Genomic DNA, 18719 nt, shown 5'->3' on the forward strand with positions numbered 1-18719 from the left:
TCATCCTTTAGTTTCTAGATTTATGAGGGGCCTTTTCAATGTGAAACCACCTCTCAAGCCCCCTCCTGTGGTTTGGGATCTCAATGTGGTTCTTTCCGCTTTAATGAAGCCTCCTTTTGAACCTTTGGCCTAGCACATTTCAAATTTCTCACTTGGAAAGTGGTCTTCCTCATAGCTCTCACTTCTGCCAGGAGGGTCAGTGAGTTGCATGCACTAGTGGCTGATCCACCTTTCACTGTTTTTCACCATGATAAGGTGGTTCTACGTACACATCCAAAGTTTCTCCCTAAGGATGTGTCTGACTTTCATCTTAATCAGTCCATCGTCCTACCTGTTTTTTTTTTCCAAAGCCTCATTCTCATCCAGGTGAACAGGCTTTGCATACCTTGGACTGTAAACATGCTCTGGCTTACTATCTTGAACGCACCAAACCTCACAGATCATATCCTCAACTGTTTTTATCCTTTGACCCTAACAAGTTGGGTCATCCTGTATCTAAACGCACCCTATCCAATTGGCTTGCTGCTTGCATTTCATTTTGTTATGCTCAGTCGGGCCTGACACTGGAAGGTTCTGTCACGGGCCACAAGGTTAGAGCTATGGCAGCGTCTGTAGCTTTCCTCCGTTCAACTTCCATTGAGGAAATCTGCAAGGCTGCTACTTGGTCCTCAATTCATACTTTCACATCGCATTATTGTCTGGATGCATTCTCCAGACGGGATGGACACTTCGGCCAATCTGTTTTACAAAATTTGTTTTCTTAATGGCCAACCTTCCCTCCATCCCTCTTTTTGTTAGCTTGGAGGTCACCCATCAGTCAAGAATATGCTGCCTGCTTGTCCTGGGATAAAGCACAGTTACTTACCGTAACAGGTGTTATCCAGGGACAGCAGGCAGATATTCTTGCGTCCCACCCTCCTCCCCGGGTTGGCTTCTTAGCTGGCTTATCTTAACTGGGGACCGCGCGCCTCTGTCGGGCGGGAAGGCACTCGCGCACGTGCAGTGCGGCCTAGCTAGAACTTTCTAAAGTTCTTAGAGTGCAATCACTCTAAAATTGTCCGTACCGGGACTCCGTCGGTGCCGTCACCCATCAGTCAAGAATATCTGCCTGCTGTCCCTGGATAACACCTGTTACGGTAAGTAACTGTGCTTTTTGGACTTAGGAGCTTCGTTTTCGCTCCAAACTTCTCAGATGGCCTCCTCAGGACAGCATGGCATAGATTCATGCCTTAAATGCTTTGGATGGATGGCGGATTCGCAGCCATGAATCACTTGTGCTGTGAATCATGTGCGCTGCAGCCCGTGAAGGGGGCGAGCTCCTCCAGAGAGGGTCCCTCTTACATCTTCTACCGGAGATGCGAATGGCGCATCCGGTGTCCCTAAGAAGGGTGCGGATGGCACTTCGGCAAGCACAGCTCTGGGGAAAAGTCTCATAAATCATCTAAGCACTCTAAATTAGATGTGTGCAGAGCGGCCCTTGTCGCAGGTGACACTTCCCCCCCGAATTTGTGAACATGATGTATCAGGCTTTTCTGGTAAAACAGTCTATGCCTGTCTCTTCTACTCAGAATCCAGCTCAGCAGATGGGGGTCTCCCCATCCTTTGGATTCCAGCATGTCTTTATGTTCTCTCAGGGATCCTGGAGAACAGGTGGGCGGTGCCCACCATCACTTCTGCTTTGGTCTCTGTTCCTTTACTGTCGCAGGTCTCCTCGGCAGCATCAGCCAATGTGGCTGATCTCTCGGATCTTTCTGATCCTCATGAGAGAGGGTCCCAGGACCTTGGAGATAACCCAGCAGTTCGCAGGCTCTTTAAAATTAGTCACCTGGCGGATATTATTTCTGAGACCCTGAGAGAGTTAACCTGAATTCTGACCAACCAGAATGGGCGGAATACACCATAATGAGTGATCAACGTCCACTGTCCGCCTCCTTTCTGGACAATCCGGACTTGGCTAGGATCCTGTCGGAAGTCTGGGAGTCCCTGGAGGGCCCCCTCAAATGCGCAAGTGCCATGGCACGATTGTATCCCATGGCCTGAGTTCACCAAAAGAAGACCCCGCCAAAAGTGGATTGGGCTGTGGCACAAGTCACTAAGCATACTTCTTTACCCTCTGATAGAGGGGTAGTTATGAAAGATGTTCAGGACAGGCAAGTCCTATTTGATTCTGTGGCGGCTGGGGTCACAGCGGCCACCTCTTTTGACATTCTAAGTTCCGCCGTGATCCTGAAGATGTAGTACTCTGGGACCTAGATTTCCTGGTCTCCTGGGTCAACTATTTGGTTGACGTCCTTTATGACATGATGAAGGTCTTTGTAAAGCTAGGAGCTTATTCAGTGTCAGCCAGAAGAACGCTTTGGATTCATCAGTGGTCTGGTGATTCTTCTTCCAAGGCCACGCTGAGCAGGTTGCCTTTTAAAGGCATGCTCTTATTTGGCCAGGATCTGGATGACCTCATGACCAGTGTTCAGGACCGTAAGCTTAAGGTCCTGCTGGGCTCTAAGCCTGCCCGGGTTTTGGGACTGCCAAATTTTCATCCCTACAGGCGCCCTCATCAGTACACTGGGCCTCCAACTTCAGACCAAAGATTCGGAGCCTCCTCCAGACCTCGCTTTGGAGGTTCAGCACATCAGCAATCTGCCAACAAATGTCCTCTTGCCCCCTCTGAAAAGCAGTTCTGGCGCCACACCTCTGGCACCAGACCTCTGGCACTTCTCCCTCGGGTCAGGGGGCAGCTTTCAACCTTCCTGACAGTGGCAGCAGGTGACTTCGAACTGGTGGGTCCTAGAAGTTCTCTAAGATGGCCTCAGACTGGACTTTTACTAACTTCCGTTGGATTTCTTCCTGGCTTCGCCACAGGACAGCCAGAGAGAGCCCTGCGTGTGCGGGCCATGGTTTGTAGGCTGCTAGATCTGGCAGCAATCGAACCAGTTCCAGAAGAAGACTTGGGCTCACGGAGATACTCAATCTACTTCATCATTCCAAAGAAAGGCTCAGAAGATTGGAGACCTATTCTGGAATTCCACGTTTCCAGATGGAAACGGTGCGCTCAGTCGTCATGGCAGTAATTCCAGGGGAATTCTTGGCTTCCTTGGATTGTATGGAAGCGTACCTCCACATTCCTATTTTCCGGGATCACAGGAAGTTTCTGCAGTTCATATGCTGGGACGGCACTTCCAGTTTGCGGCTCTACCTTTCGGTTTGGCCTCTGTGCCCAGAACCTTCACCAAGGTCATGGTGGTAATGGCTGCGCATCTATGCTCACAGGGTGTCCTAGTCCATCCGTATCTGGACTCCTGGCTGATCAGAGCCCCCTCGCTGACAGAGGAGCACAGGGCAGTTCATCAGATGGTGCAACTACTGGAGTGTCTTGGCTGGGTGATCAACCTGAAGAGTCACCTGAAGCCGATGCAGGAATTGGAGCCTGGGAATCCGGTTTCACATGGCCCAGAATCAAGTGTTTCTCCCAGAACCCAGAAAAATCAAGCTCCATTCGGGCCCTCTTAGCGATTCAGGCTCCTACAGCCTGGCAGTATTTGCAGGTCCTGGGTCTCATGGCTGCATCCATAGATGTGATTCCATGGGCCTGAGTGAGACTTTGGCCTCTTCAGCAGTCCCTTTTGTCTCGGTGGAGGGCCAATGGGATTCTTTGAGTGTGCTGCTCATTTGGACAGCAGCAGCCCACAGCAGCATGCTATGGTGATTGAATCCGGTGAATCTGGACAGAAGCCTCCTTCTGCAGGTCTTGAATTGAGTGACCCTGACTACGGACGCAAGTCTTTCTGGCTGGGGGGCAGTGTGCAAATCTGTCCTGTTTCAGGGCCGGTGGTCTGCCCTGGAGAGCAGGTGGTCGATCAATTGCCTGGAGCTGTGGGAAGTTTGGCTGGCTTTGTGCTTCCAGAGGTGTCTCCATCGTCAAGCTGTCTGAGTGTTCTCAGACAATGCGACAGCAGTAGCCTTTGTCAACTGACAGGGGGGCACGAAGAATCCTCTACTGAGCCTGGAAACTCAGATGCTCTTTTCCTTGGCAGAAAAGCATCTGGTGGCATTGTACGCTGCCCACGTGGCGGGCATTGTCGACATTCAGGCAGACTTTCTAATTCGGCAGTTCCTGGACCGGGGAGAATGGTCTCTGTCACCGAGAGCATTTGGGTCCATCGTCTGGCAGTGGGGCTGCCCAATTTTCGATCTGATGGTGTCCGCCGGGAACCGGAAGGCGGACAGGTTCTTCAGTCACCACAGAGAGGTCAGCAGCAAAGGGTTGGACAGCCTTGGCCTCCGGAGGAGCTCATCTATCTTTCCTCCATGGTCCATGATAGGGCGTGTTCTGCATCGAGTGGCTTCTCACATGGGCCAGGTGATCCTGGTGGCCCCAGACAGGCCAAGAAGGCCGTGGTACGCAGACCTGGTGTGGTTGAGCACAGAACTGGGTCTTCGCCTTCCCTGCCATCCGCAACTACTCACACAGGGTCCCATAGTGCTCCAAGATCCGGACCTCTTTGGTCTTACGGCTTGGCTCTTGAGCGCGCGGCACTGACAGCCAGAGGCTATTCATCTGCTGTCATTGCTACGCTCCTCAAGAGTAAGTGAAAATCCACTGTGATGGCATATAAGAAAAGCCTGGAGTTGTTTTCAGGCTTGGTGTGAAAGGGTTCAGGTGGATCCCTCAGCCCCTTCTGTGGCACAGGTCCTGGATTTCTTGCAAGCAGGCCTTATCAAGGGGCTTGCGATTTCTTCACTACGTGTTCAGATTGTGGGACTCATGTGTTTAGGTCCCGCTACTCTCAGGGGTTCCCTGGCATCTCCGCCGGACGTTGCCCACTTCATGAGAGGGGCAGGAAGGTTGCTGCCTCCTTTTCGGCTACCTTGTCTGCTGTGGAATTTGAACCTGGTTTTCCACTATCTAGCTTGTCCGCCATATGAACCCCTGGATCAGATCTCTCTGAAAAATCTCACCATCAAGACTGTTTTCCTTGTAGCGGTCACTTCTGCACATAGGGTATCAGAGCTTCAAGCTCTTTTGTGCAGAGATCCCTTTCTATGCATCAAGGATTCTGCGGTCCTCTTGAGGACTGTACCTTCCTCTTTTCCGAAAGTGGTTTCAGCGTTCCATGTAAATCAGAAAGTCCATAAATTTTGTGGTCAGTGGACATGAGGTGTCTCCTTCTGAGATACCTGGAGGCCACAAATGACTTCCTGCTTTTGGACCATCTTTTTGTGCTGGCGGGGCCTGCCTGGAGGGGTAGGCCTGCTACAAAGGCTACCATCTCTAGATGGATCCATGTGGCAATTGCTGCTGCTTATGTGTCAGCGGGGGAGAAGCCTCCCCTTAGGGTGAAGGCTCATTCTACCAGAGGCATGGCTTCCTCTTGGTCCGAATCAACAGCTGTTTCTCCTGAGGAGATCTGCAGGGCAGTCACTTGCGCCTCTCTTCATACGTTCACAAAATTCTACCGGCTTGATGTGGTGGCCAAGAAAGATGTGGCTTCAGTCCTGGTGATGGGCTCATCGGGCCCCCCTGATGTTCTGGAACTGCTCTGATACGTCCCTACTGTTCAGCCTACAGAGTTATTGTAATCTTCTTTCTTGTAAATATCCTCTGAAGGCTGAACACCCGCCCAGAGTTTTTTTGTCCGATTCGCAGGTCGCCTGCCCAGTAACTGGTAAGCTGGATTTCTGTCTTTGACCAGCCTCAATGAGAATTACATTCTTGTCCCTTAACGTGGAGTCTGTGGGGTTCCCGGGTGGTTGCCCCCTTCTGAACCCTCAGGCTGGGTCTTTTTTATACAAATTTGTATGGTTTCAAATTGTTTATTGTTAAAGTTTGCTGTTTATGCTATGTTTTGCCTAAGGCATTAATGATTTTGAAATTGTTTCTCATGAGCAGAATTGAATTATGCAGCGGGGAGACCCCGCACGCCTCTTTCTCTTTCCATTTGTTTCCTGTTTTGCTGTAGTTCTTCCTGGTTTGGGCACTAACTGAGACTCCAGGGTAGTGTCACAGGAGATGACCACAGGAGGAGGGGTCAGACTTTGGTTTGGCGTTCCCTATAGTTCAGGGCTGGAAGGGATTGATTACCCTACTGTTCAGCCTACAGAGGATATTTACAAGAAAGATTAGCAGAGGTAAGAAACCTAATCTTTTGTTCTTCTGACTTCATAAATAGCTGTTTTATTTTGTAGTCCACCAGTGAAGCAACTGTGAAGAGAGTAAGCATATTAAGTGAGATGCACTTGCGCAGTATTCGAACAAAAATTATGCTTATGTCAAGAAATGAAGAAGCCACTAAACATTTAGAAGTAAGTATGAGTCCCTAAAACCATTTAATAAGGATAGTAATTTTCATAAGTTAAATATTAAAGGCCATAAATTACTGCAAGAATGTACAGTTACTTACCAATAATAATTAATTGGTGGTATATTGTTACTTGGCTATAAATGCAGCTTTGTGTACATCGAGCTGTATCACATGAAAATGTATGCAAAGCAGCTTGTTATTATGGAAGTTAAATAAAATCTCTGTATATTGTGAATCACACTGAAAATAAATGCAGCAAAGTAGTTTGCAATATATAAAAATCCCAAATAGGCATAATGATTGAGGAAGAGAAAGGGATGAGATAATAAGAAACTTGAATTCATTTTCTGTTATGTCCCTTCCGGATTCAGTATGCTAGGTGTTCAGTCCCTTCCCGCAATCCGGGAGTTGCAGAAATCCTAACACTTTTCTGAGCACATACTCCTCCCAGCTTTATTCCTGGCGGATCATATATTGGCATATGCACATGATAGAGAGGTAGTTGGTTGCCTGGTAGTCCGTTGATCGTGGCAGAGTGTATAAGGTTCTGCCTTTCCTGGGTCTGGAATGTGTGGTTTTGTTTCTCTGGTTGTGTATAGTTTGGATTGGTTTTGCAGTGGCTTCATGGCAGTCTATGATGGTTCTGAATGTTTGTGTTGGTCCAATATATATTAAGGACATTGAGAGTTAATTTGTTGTCTTTGAACCAAGAGGAAACTTGCTGGAGGCAACAATTAAGAGTTGACATATCAGTTCAATCAGAACTGAAACAACAAACAATTTGAATGTCATCAGAATAACAATAAGGGCCACAGCCACAACATTGAATTAAAGGGATTAATGGGGACATAACTATGACTCCTGCACAGACATTATTTAATGTTTTTAACTTTGCTCTGGGGGTGTCGATGCACTAAAACACATGCAATGCTTCTGTCAGAGTTGTATGAATAGCACTGTCCCTGACAATTTCCCCTCCATTCCACTTTGTCACAATCCATGGTGGACTAGTGGTCCTTCTTTGGCTCCACCTCTAGTAGAAAAAAAAGTCCTCTCAGACTCCTCACCTTCAATAGACTTACTGTGAAATCTATGGTGGGCCTACAAGGGGCAGGAGCAATCTCCCCACCAATACCATTTTGCAAAATAGCACCAGATGGACCCAGGTGCTGTATTGTGCGCCTCACCCTTTTTGTATTTTTAGTTTTTTCCATATCATCTCTCTTCATATTCTAGAAGTTAACTAGTTTTTTTTTTAATCAGTTATTGTTTTTGGATATTTTGTGGCTTCATTTGACAAATATTTTACTTTTAATTAGTGTACAAAACAGCTTGCGGCAGCATTTCATGAGGAATTCATTGTCAGAGAAGATTTGATGGGCTTAGCTATTGGAACACATGGTACTAACATACAACAAGCCAGAAAAGTTCCTGGTGTTACAGCAATTGAACTGGATGAAGTTACTGGCACTTTCCGAATCTATGGCGAGGTGAGAGTAACTATATGTGTAAATAAAATGCCAACTTTTTAATAAAAGCTGAATTATATTTTCTCTGTAGTGTGTTGTGCAGCTTCGGTTTGCATAATATACATTGTGATCCGAAAAAACCCACACCAGAATGTTTTTTTTGTCATATAGTCCACAGAACTCTGCCGATGGAAAACATTTTGGTGTTTGTTTTTTCTTTTGTTTCACAATGTGGTATTATACTACATTGCAAAGTAGTTGCATCCAGTGTCTGACACTCATTTTTCTTTCTGATCCTTTCTCTGAGAAAGGAAAGGATTGCAGAAACTGGTAGTCAGAATGGATAGGCAGACTAGATTAGGTCGTATGGTCTTTTATCTTCTGCCATTTCCTTCCTCTCTCTTAGCGATCTCCTGTACTTATTCTCCATGCTTTCTTGAATTCAGATACAGGCCTAGTCTCCACTAGAAGGCTATTCCACTCATCTACTACCCTCTGTGTAAAGAAGTATTTTCTTAGGTTATTCCTGAATAGTGTCCCCTTTCACCTTCATCCTGTACCCCTTTGTTCCAGAGGTTCCTTTCAATGCATTTCTGTGCATTTTTCCACCAATGTATTTAAATGATTTTATCATCTTATCTGTCCTACAGTATTGCTGGAATTCTGCAGTAGCATCTCTAGTCCTTACTTGGCTAGAACAGCAAAATCTGACTAGATTCAGACCCAAATCTCTTGCATGGTAGTATTAAACTCTATCACTGAGTATTCAAACCAACCTTCATTTGTTCAAAGTTCTAAAATATAAAGGAGTCCAAAAACGTTGCATTTTTAAATACAACTCTCAGAGTCAACTTTAAGATGTATCTGTTCAAAAAACGTGTTAAGCTTGGGTCATCCTATATTAAATGTAACAGCCACCTATATCCCAAGACAATAGTATAGTTCAATTCTTCTTATAGTATACAGCAGGGGTGTCCAACCTTTTGGCTTCCCTGGGCCTCATTGGCTGAAAATAATGGTTTCTGGGGCCACACAAATGCGCAAACACTGCAGCAAGACAGAGGAGGGAGCCGGCAAGACAGTAAACACCCGGGGGCAGCAGAGGAAAACACTGCATCACCCTTGACCGTGGCCACACAAAATACTTCACGGGGCCACATGCGGCTCTTGGGCCGCAGGTTGGACACCCCTGGTATACAGTATACTATTGTCTTGAGATAGTTGGCTGTTGCATTTTTAAATACAACATAATTGTGTGGCATGTCAACATGAGATGTTAGAAATTGGAATGTTAATGTGGCCAGTAACTGTTGAAGAGCTTAATGATAAGAGTTGGTTGAATAAGGCAACAGAAAAAATATATGATGTGGGTATGTTTTCATATTGCTAGTTAGGTAAAAATCTTTTCATAGCTGAAAAAAATCTATTATATTTGCAGGTATTCATAAAATGAAATTTGTAGCTGGCAACTATAGAAATAGTTTTGACATTAAGGGATTTTGGTTTGCAGTATATACTTTTTCTTTGAGACGCTTTACTGTTGTTGGCGATCTTCGGCGTACTTGACATACAGGCATTTCGTTGTTATCCTCCATTTTTTGTGGCATATTTTAGCCCCCCCTTTTTTACCCATGGACCCCTGACGAAGGTTTGTCCGAAACATGGACCGTGTCGGGTCCCTTGTTTGGTAAAAGGGTTTTATATATATTTTAAATCTTGTCACAATAAATTTTGCCTGCATCTTCTACACAGTCTGCAGTTTTGTTTGGTTTGTTCCTGTATACAGTTAATAGCACATTAAGGACTTGGTGCTATATATGGCACAAAAAAATTAGCACCAATCAAAATTAGCGCTAAGCACTATTCTATAAATGGCATTCACTAGTGCTACTTATCATTTCAGAGTTGGGCACCGTTTATAGAATCTGTGTCCAGTTTTGGGCATGAGGATTTCCAGAATTGAAACTAAACTCTCTTGCCTAAATTAGGCATGGATCTCCCTTGTTCAGTAAAACTGCGCGTAATTTCCAGGAACACCCTGATCCACCCTTACCCTCAGATCCATGTGTCAAATTTACGCAGAGAGCCTGGTGCCTAAAGGTGTATGCAAATTTAAATTCCAATTAGTACTGATAATTAATTAGTGCCCAATTATCAGTGCTAATTGGCTTGTTTATCAATTAAATTGCATGCCTAGATTGTGTGTGCCCATGTTTGTGTACACAATTGAGTGCCATATATAGAATTAGGGATAGTCATGTGTCAGTATGAGTACCAAACAACAAGAATATTGTTTTCTGTTAATATGGGTAGTTTTTATCATTAACAAAGAACACACTATTTGTCTAAATTTTTCATCTGAAGCGTGTAGGTCCTAAAAATTGATTTTTTTTAATGAGACATTCAGTGGTTTCACATCCAGAGATTAAATTTTTTTTAAAAATAATTAATCAGTGTTCCCAAATGAAGAAGGGTTTGTGCCTTCCCCAAGATTTTGGTTTATATCACTATATATGCTCCCTCTTTTAAAATGTAAATTACCCAGCATGTCTTTATTAATAAATTATCAGATTATGATCTTTTGTTAATTATTTCTAGTGGTGCTTTAAATGAAACATTAGATGTGTTTAGCAGATTGTCCCTTCTCCAAGAACTGAAGTTAGAATGTTGACCCACATTTATATAGTCTTTGTCTTTAGGTCTCCAGTGCAAATCTGATTTAGCTCAGTAGTAATCAAAAATCACTGCTCTCTGAAAGCCTTGGTGGCTTATGTGAATTAAGTTGGTGGTTTCCCCTGAGATTTCAGTAGACCAGGAATCACATTGATTACAAATTTTTATGCCCCAGTGTTTTTGATACTAGTTGTTAATCTCCAGAGACTCTCAAAAGGTTGTTAATTCACGGGGACTTAATTAACTTTCCAGCCTTTGAGTTGGCCTCACCAGAGCACGGTAGTCATACTTTAGGGGAGGACATTGTGAGAAAGCTTATATATCACTGTTGCCAAATTTTCCCTGTTATGTGGCTAAATGGAGGTCTTTGGTTCTAGTGCTGTAACAGTGCTAATTCCTAGAATAAATAAACAATGCATTTACAAAATGGTTTACTTTGCTAATATTTCCAGAGTGCGGAAGCGGTGAAAAAAGCTAGGAGTTACCTGGAATTTGTGGAAGATTTTATTCAGGTTCCAAGAAACCTTGTAGGTATGTATAGTTGATTAAAACAAAGATAATTCTTTTTCAAGAAAGCATGCATCATAGGAAATCTGTGATTTGTTATTCTCATGCCGTTATAAAACTACAGGATATAGAAATGAAAACTTCATTTTTGCTAATGAAGAAGAATTTTGAACACTAGAAAAGTTCTCAGTTAGTATTAATTTCATTGGTCAATGAAAGCTTTACTAATGCTTGTTTTTAAACAAATGAAAGTTAATCCAGTATGAAGGTAATTTTTCTGATAGATTGCATAAAATAATGTAAAGCAGATAGCATATATCTTATATCTATTTTATAAATATAGTATGTTCGCCATGTGCTTTTATATAGTTGTCTTCCTGAAAGTTTCTGCAGAAAGCTACATCTGCTCCAGGGTAGGTGTAACTTTTCCTCTTGAGTTTATGTGAATATGTTGGTATTTTATAATATAAACTCAAATATATATAGTATATAATCTATATATAATCACACCTCATTCAAATCTTCATTTTAAACATATTTTCCACCCGATCATCAGCAAGGCCACCAGCCCACTCAATGTTCACTCATAGTGGGTGGCTTTATGCCTCAAATCGTCACAGGATCATTCTAATCTTTTTTGGTTTTATACTTTTAAAAAAATTTTTCTTTCCGTTTTCAATTCAGCTTATCTGTTGTATTTCAACTTCTAAATATTAACTCAAAGCAATTTACTTAGCTTTAGTTAATCAGACTTCTGGTCTCAGTTCACAAAAAGAAGGGGGGAATGTGAACTGAGACCAGAAGCCTGATTAACTTAAGCTAAGTAAATTGCTTTGAGTTAATGTCTGCATGTATGCAGTGTAAACGTGTATGCTCCGCATTGGTAGTACATGCTTTCAGATGTGTATAGGCCCAGACAATTTTATTAATACTTACAGCCTCTTTTACAGAGTGTGCTAGCGGCTGCCGCACAGCAACAGCCCCAAAGCCCTTTAAATCTCTCTGGGCTTCGGGGCCATTAGCGCAGGGCAGCCACTAGCACGGCTTTGTAAAAGAGGCCCCTAGTTCTACATGTAAAATGCTGTTTCATAAGAAAAAATGCTTATAAATTTGGACAGTTAACCTTAGCACTTCATTTGGTGTTTCAATTTTATAAAAGGTTTAAAACAGCATAGGTCCATTGCTACCACTAAACTGTCTCGAGGTCAAACTGAGAGCATTTTGTAAACTGTTTGCTTTTCCACTGTATTACAAATTAGAAATATCTAACAAATGTTATTTGTGTAATATTGATTTAAACTAATAGATGCCAATTGTTTTCATTGAAACTTGATGCTTCGATAAAATACCTTATTGATAAACAAGTCCTTAGTTTTTACATGAAGAAATTACTTAGTTATTCTTTTGTTAAAGGAAAAGTAATTGGAAAGAATGGAAAAGTAATCCAAGAGATTGTTGATAAATCTGGAGTAGTTAGAGTGCGAATTGAAGGAGACAATGAAAACAAACTACCCAGAGAAGATGTAAGTTTTATTTTAAATGTTTGGCATTCTTTTTTTGAATTTGTCACTATAACAAGTGTGCTAAATAGGTAGCAGACATCCAAATTATTTTGCACAGATCATTAAAAAAATGCAAATATACTGTAGTTTATTTTGTTTCAAAAATAGTTGAAAGTGCATTCATATGTAAAGCAACTGACTTTATATGATGAGGTGCTGAAAAGGACTCAGCCCAACCAACCACCTTCCTAAATTCTGAGCGTTATTTTGTCACTGTAGCTGAAAAGAGTGATATCTTATTTCATTAAGTGCCAATTTGCAGAAACAAAATTCTATATTTTGACATTGTTTCAGATCATTGATTGAACCATATCCATGTCTTTCTCTTCTTGGTTAGGCTGAGAACTTTTCAGCACCCCTTCATACTTCTCTTGAGAATATCACATAATAAATATTGATCCAAAGTATGTGTGTCATATAATTTTATTGTGAAACTTCAACCTTTTAGTGACTTCACTCTGAATAAAGCTTTTCTTTTTCATGCAGGGAATGGTCCCATTTGTATTTGTTGGGACTAAAGAAAGCATTGGAAATGTGCAGGTCCTCTTAGACTATCATATCGCATACCTAAAGGTAAGATATCCAGCATATTTTTTAAATATTTAAAATGGACTAAGGTTGTTTTTTGTTGTTGTTGTTTGTTTGCTTTTTTGGGGGGAAGGTGATGATCTACATTACTCTTCAATCTGAGCATTTTCTGGTGCTCTCCACCTACTTTGGATCACAATCCGATTGGTTTATTTATTAGTGCTTAGCTTGAAATAATATTCATATACAATCCCACTCTATTCCTGGACAATATTCCATCTTGCAAAATCTCTTGTAGGAAGCCTTATTTACATACTTTTGATCTTCGGTGAAATGTAGCTGCAGTTCAGCGCCAAAAGCTCCAAGAGCTCTAAGCAGGGTTCAAAGGGGGCATAGAAACATAGAAGATGATGGCAGAAAAGGGCTACAGCCCATCAAGTCTGCCCACTCTTCTTACCCACCCCCTGTCTATGCCCTAATGACCCAATTTCCTTATCTTGACCCTCGTAGGGATCCCACATGGGTATCCCATTTATTCTTAAAGTCTGGCACGCTGTCTGCCTTGATCACCTGCACTGGAAGCTTGTTCTAATGATCAACCACTCTCTCTGTGAAGAAATACTTTCTAGTGTCGCCATGAAATTTTCCGCCCCTGAGTTTGAGCGGGTGCCCTCTTGTGGCTGAGGGTCTCTTGAGAAAGAAAATATCATCTTCCACTTTGACACGTCCTGTGAGATACTTAAATGTTTCGATCATGTCTCCCCTCTCCCTACGTTCCTCGAGAGTATAGAGCTGCAATTTGTTCAGTCTCTCTTCGTACGAGAGACCCTTGAGCCCCAAGATCATCCTGGTGGCCTCCAGAATTGCACACAGTACTCCAGATGAGGTCTCACCATGGCCCTGTACAACGGCATTATGACTTCAGGCTTTCGGCTGATACAACCCAATATCTGCCTTGCCTTAGATGAAGCCTTCTCCACTTGATTGGCAGTTTTCATGTCTGCACTAATGATTACTCCTAAATCTCGTTCTGCTGAAGTCCTAGTTAAAGTTTCTCCGTTCAAGAAGTACGTCTTGCATGGATTTCCACTTCCAAGGTGCATGACCTTACATTTCTTAGCATTGAAGCCTAGCTGCCAGGTTGAGGACCAACTTTCCAATGTAAGCAGGTCCTGCGCCATATAATTCTGCAAACTGCATTCACTTACTATATTACATACTTTGGTGTCATTGGCGAATAGTGTTATTTTACCTTGAAGCCCTTGAGTCAGATCCCCTATGAATATGTTGAAAAGGAGTGGACCCAGGACTGTGGCACTCCACTGGTCACCTCCGATGTTTTAGAGAGGGTACCATTAACCACCACCCTCTGAAGTCTGCCACTCAGCCAATCATTGACTCATGCAGTTAGTGCCTCTCCTAACCCCATCGATTCCCCCCCTCAGGGGCAAGGTTTCCCTCTGGATTTTCTTAATAGGCTGTTTCAAACACTAAAAAAAAAAATCTGCCTTCCATGGTGTTCCTGTTTGCATTGGGGGTCCCTTCCCCCAAGGACACTGGTCCCCAACAATAGAGCCATGTGCAGTCGTGGGACAGTGCCGGCAGGCGATTTGGATGATACCGATGATGATTCTTGTGCCTTTCTCAGAAAGGTACTTCCATAGTGGGAGATTTATCTGCTGTTGCAGAGATTACAGACCCGGATCTGGGAGATGCCCCAGACCTTGGAAAAGTCCCTGCTGTGTGGAGACTTTTCAAACTATCTGCGCTTATAGAGATAATTTTGCGTACCCTTTAGTAGTTAAAATTGGACATTAGTCAGTCCTCCTCGGCGCAGTTCTCTTTTTTATGAGTAGCATGTAACTGCAGTCTTCCTCTTTTTCCTGACCATCCAGACATTGCGAAAATGCTCACAGATTACTGGGGGATATGGAGGGTCCTCTGAGAGTGGCCCAAGCCATGTCCAAGCTTTCTCCGATAGAGGAGACTTTCAATCTGTGATATTTCTGCAAAGGTGGATTCCTTGGTGGCTTCAGTCACCATGCACACTTCTCTCCCCAGCAAAGGCAGTGTGGTGTTGGAAGATTTTGTGCTATGAAGATTGTTTGATTCTGCAGCTGTGGGATTGAAAAATGGCCACAGTGGTGTCTTTTGTTGCCAGGGCCTGTCAGGTATCTTCCTTTTCTGATGTCTGGAGTGGACTACTTGGCTGATGCTCTGTATGATTTATTCAGGGTGGTGGTGATTCCTTACTCTGTGCGCCGGTGTTGTGGATCAGACAGTGGTCTGGTGATTCTGCGTCCAAGGCGACCCTTAGTAAACTTCCCTTTATGGGGAAATTATTGTTTTGGATAGGTCTGGATGACCTTATGGCTAGTGTGCAGGACCGCAAACCTAAGTCCTTATCTTACAGCAGGCCTTGGTCCTCTAGGGGACCAGGGTGTTCTATTTTTCCATTCCTCCAGGAGATATTGTCAGTACTCTGGTGCACACTTAGGTTAGAGATCCTATCAAAGCTCCAAGCCAAGATTTGAGGGAATTGGGCACAATCTCGAGTACCCGCTCTGCCCCCAAGAAACAGTTATGCCAACCTTCTGCAGATCGGAAGGAAGCTCTCGGCGTCCCTGGAAGAGTGGCCGGACATCACCACATATCTCTAGGTGCTAGATATTCTGCGGTACGTGTACAAGCTCGAGTTTTATTGGCCCCTTTCAGAAGTTTTTCTGAACTCTCCAGCAAGGAGATCAGTCAGAAGAGGCCAAAATCAGAGCAACTGTCCAGAGATTGCTGGATATAGCGGTCACAGTGCTAGTTACAGAGCCCATCTTGGGCTCAGGCGGATATGCAATATACCTCTTAGTGCCAAAGAGAGGCTCTGATGATTGGAGACCAATTCTGGATCTCAAAGCAGTCAGTGCAGCCCTCAAAATTCCTCATTTCAGAATGGAAATGGTGAGGTTGGTGATAGGTCTCCATCAGATCCAGAGAAGCCAGAATTCCCCTGGTGCTACCAAGACAATCTTCATATTACCATTTTTTCGGAGCACAGAAAGTACTTGAGGTCCCACGTTTTGAAACAGCACTTCCGGTTTGCAGCCTTGCCCTTCTGGCTGGCAGGAGCACCTCAAACTTTTCCCAAGGTGATGGTGATTGTGGCAGCCCACTTAAGAAAACTCGGGATATGAGTCCACCCGTTTCTGGCCGATTGGCTAATCAGGGCTCAGTCAGAATCCAAAGGGTGCCAAGCAGTGCAACAGGGAGTCAAGCTACTGCAAAGACTAGGCTGGGTTGTCAACTTTCGGAAGAGTCATCTTGTTCCGACACAAGACCTGGAATACCTGGGGGTCCGTTTCATTACAGGAGTGAACAAGGTGTTTCTTTCCGAGTCGCACCAGGAGAAGCTTCGCCAGTTGATACCTGTATGTTTTGGAGTTGAAGGTCGTGACTATAGATGTAGTTCCTTGGGTGTGGGCTCACTTGTGCCCACCACAGGATGTGCTTATTTCCAGTTGGAGTCTGCAGAGGGACCCGCTGCATGTGTGGCTCCCTTGGACGACAAAGGCTCTGCACAGTCTAGCCTGGTGGTTGAATTCTCTCTCTCTATCCAGAGGTGTTCCCACTGAATTTCTACACCTGGATGATCTTAGTGACAGACATCAGTTTTTATGTCTGGGGATGGGGGGCTTTATGCAGACACTCCGGTCAGAGGACATTGGTTCCCCTTCTGAATGAATGCGGTTGCTCATTCGCCTGACAATCTGACTGGCTCTCCTACATTTCGAGACTGTGCTCCTGAACAAGACAGTTCGAGTCTTCTCGGACAGTGCCACAGTGGTAACCTATGGCAATCGTCATGGGGACACCAGAAGTGCACTCCTGTGGCAGGAGACCCGAGTCCTCTTTTGCTGGGCAGAATAGTCTTTTCTGGCATTTTCAGTGGCACACTTAGCAGGAGTATACAACATGCAAGCAGATTCAGCCCTCAAACTCTGGATCTAGGGGAATGGTCTCGATTCCAGAGAGCCTTTCAATGTTTAATAGAGTGATGGAGACCCCAGATGTTCAACCTGATGGTGTCAGCATCCATCACGAAGGTGGCTCGTTTCTCTCGCAGCCATCGTGAACCAGTAAGAAAAGGATTGAACCCATGCTGCAGCCATAGTCACAGGAGGGCGTTCTTTGTGTCTTTCCTCTGTGAACCATGATAGGCAGTCTTATGAGAATCAGGACACATCAGGGTCAGGTGATTCTCATGGCACCCGATTGGTTGAGGTGCCCTGTAGCATGCCGACTTGGTTCGTTTGTAGCTGAATCAGATTCTCAAACTTCCCTGTTATTCATGCTGTCTCACGCAGGATCCCATAGCACAGCAGGATCTAGACAGCTTTGATCTTTCGGCATAGCTCCTGAGCGCGCCCTGGAAGTTGCTGATTTGCTGTTTGTTTGCCTACATAAGTACTGATAAGTTGGACTCCTGTTTTCTAAGACCAGTTTTTCCAAGAGTGACATCTGCATGTTGCTTAACTTCACTGATGTGCCCCACACTGTTTGTGCAGGCTGTGTCTCCTTGTTTATGGTTTATAATGTTTGCTTAACCTGTTTTGATTGATCATGATTGCTTCTACATTTTCAGGATATGTGCAGATTAGACTTGTTTCTCGGGGAGTATCCCCGTACCCCTCCCTTTCCTGTGTCCTATACAGGTAAAAACATAAGAATGACCTTAGTGGGTCAGGCCAGTGGTCCATCTAGCCCAGTATCCCATCTTCATGGAGACCAATCTAAGTCACAAAGCAAAGACTCAAATAGTAGCGGCATTCTATGCCACCGATCCAGGGCAATCGGTGGCTTCACCCATGTCTGTCTCAAGTGATTTGTACGAATTATCTGATTGAATATTGTACACTTTTGTTGCAAGAGTTAAAACTGAATAAAGAATTAAAAAAAAAAAAAAAAAAAGCAGATTATGGACTTTTCCTCTAGGAACTTGTCCAAATCTTTTTTAAAAACCAGCTACATTAACTGCTCTCACCATATTCTCTGGCAGCGCATTCCGAGCTTACCTATTTTCGAGTGAAAAAATATTTCCTCCTATTGGTTTTAAAAGTATTATTACTCTGTAACTTCGAATTTCCCCTAGACTTTGTAAATCTTGACTGTCTGCTTTTGTACCAACTGGAAGTCAGAGGGCAGTCCAGAGGTAAGAGGGGAGGATCAAAAGTTTGTAAATGAGGCTTCTTACAAGAGAACTAGTGAGATGGGATACATAACCTATTTGTACAGGAATAGAGTGTGGATTTACAAGAAAGAAGATAGCAAAGGTAAGTACCCAATCTTTCGTTACCTGCTTCAAAGCTCATTAAATAAAATAAGCTGTGTGGCAGATAACACTGTTGTTTTATTCTAAACATTAGTAAGCAGAGTCTACTGCATTCTTTTTTTTAGGTAAATATATTTTACTAGTGTTTAAGCCCGTTACATTAATGGGCTAGAATAGATGTGTAAACTTTTAGCACAATGGGGAGCGGAAGCCTTTCTTTATATCTTTCATTCTTTCTCTCTCTTTCTTTGCTTCCTGCTCCCCCTGTCCAGCAGCACCCCTTCCCTGCTCCCCTCTGTCCAACAGTAGCCCTTCTCCCTTCCTTTTACCTCCCCCCGTCCTGCAGCACCCCTTCCCTGCT

The 18719-nt window shown here is 43.8% G+C and overlaps 1 protein-coding gene across 5 annotated transcripts in view; it reads left to right on the forward strand.

Moving 5' to 3' along the window:
- The window catches only part of FXR1 (FMR1 autosomal homolog 1), a 138280-nt gene that overhangs the window by 49707 nt on the left and 69854 nt on the right, over positions 1 to 18719 (forward strand). For all 5 annotated transcript variants that reach the window (XM_033959389.1, XM_033959390.1, XM_033959391.1 and 2 more), the window contains exons 7-11: positions 6184 to 6300; positions 7619 to 7789; positions 10894 to 10972; positions 12362 to 12471; positions 12997 to 13083. In XM_033959389.1, coding sequence (XP_033815280.1) covers positions 6184 to 6300; positions 7619 to 7789; positions 10894 to 10972; positions 12362 to 12471; positions 12997 to 13083 — 564 coding nt within the window. The remainder of the gene's footprint in view (positions 1 to 6183; positions 6301 to 7618; positions 7790 to 10893; positions 10973 to 12361; positions 12472 to 12996; positions 13084 to 18719) is intronic.

Source organism: Geotrypetes seraphini, chromosome 9 (genome assembly GCF_902459505.1).
Source record: "Geotrypetes seraphini chromosome 9, aGeoSer1.1, whole genome shotgun sequence".
NCBI lineage: Eukaryota > Metazoa > Chordata > Amphibia > Gymnophiona > Dermophiidae > Geotrypetes > Geotrypetes seraphini.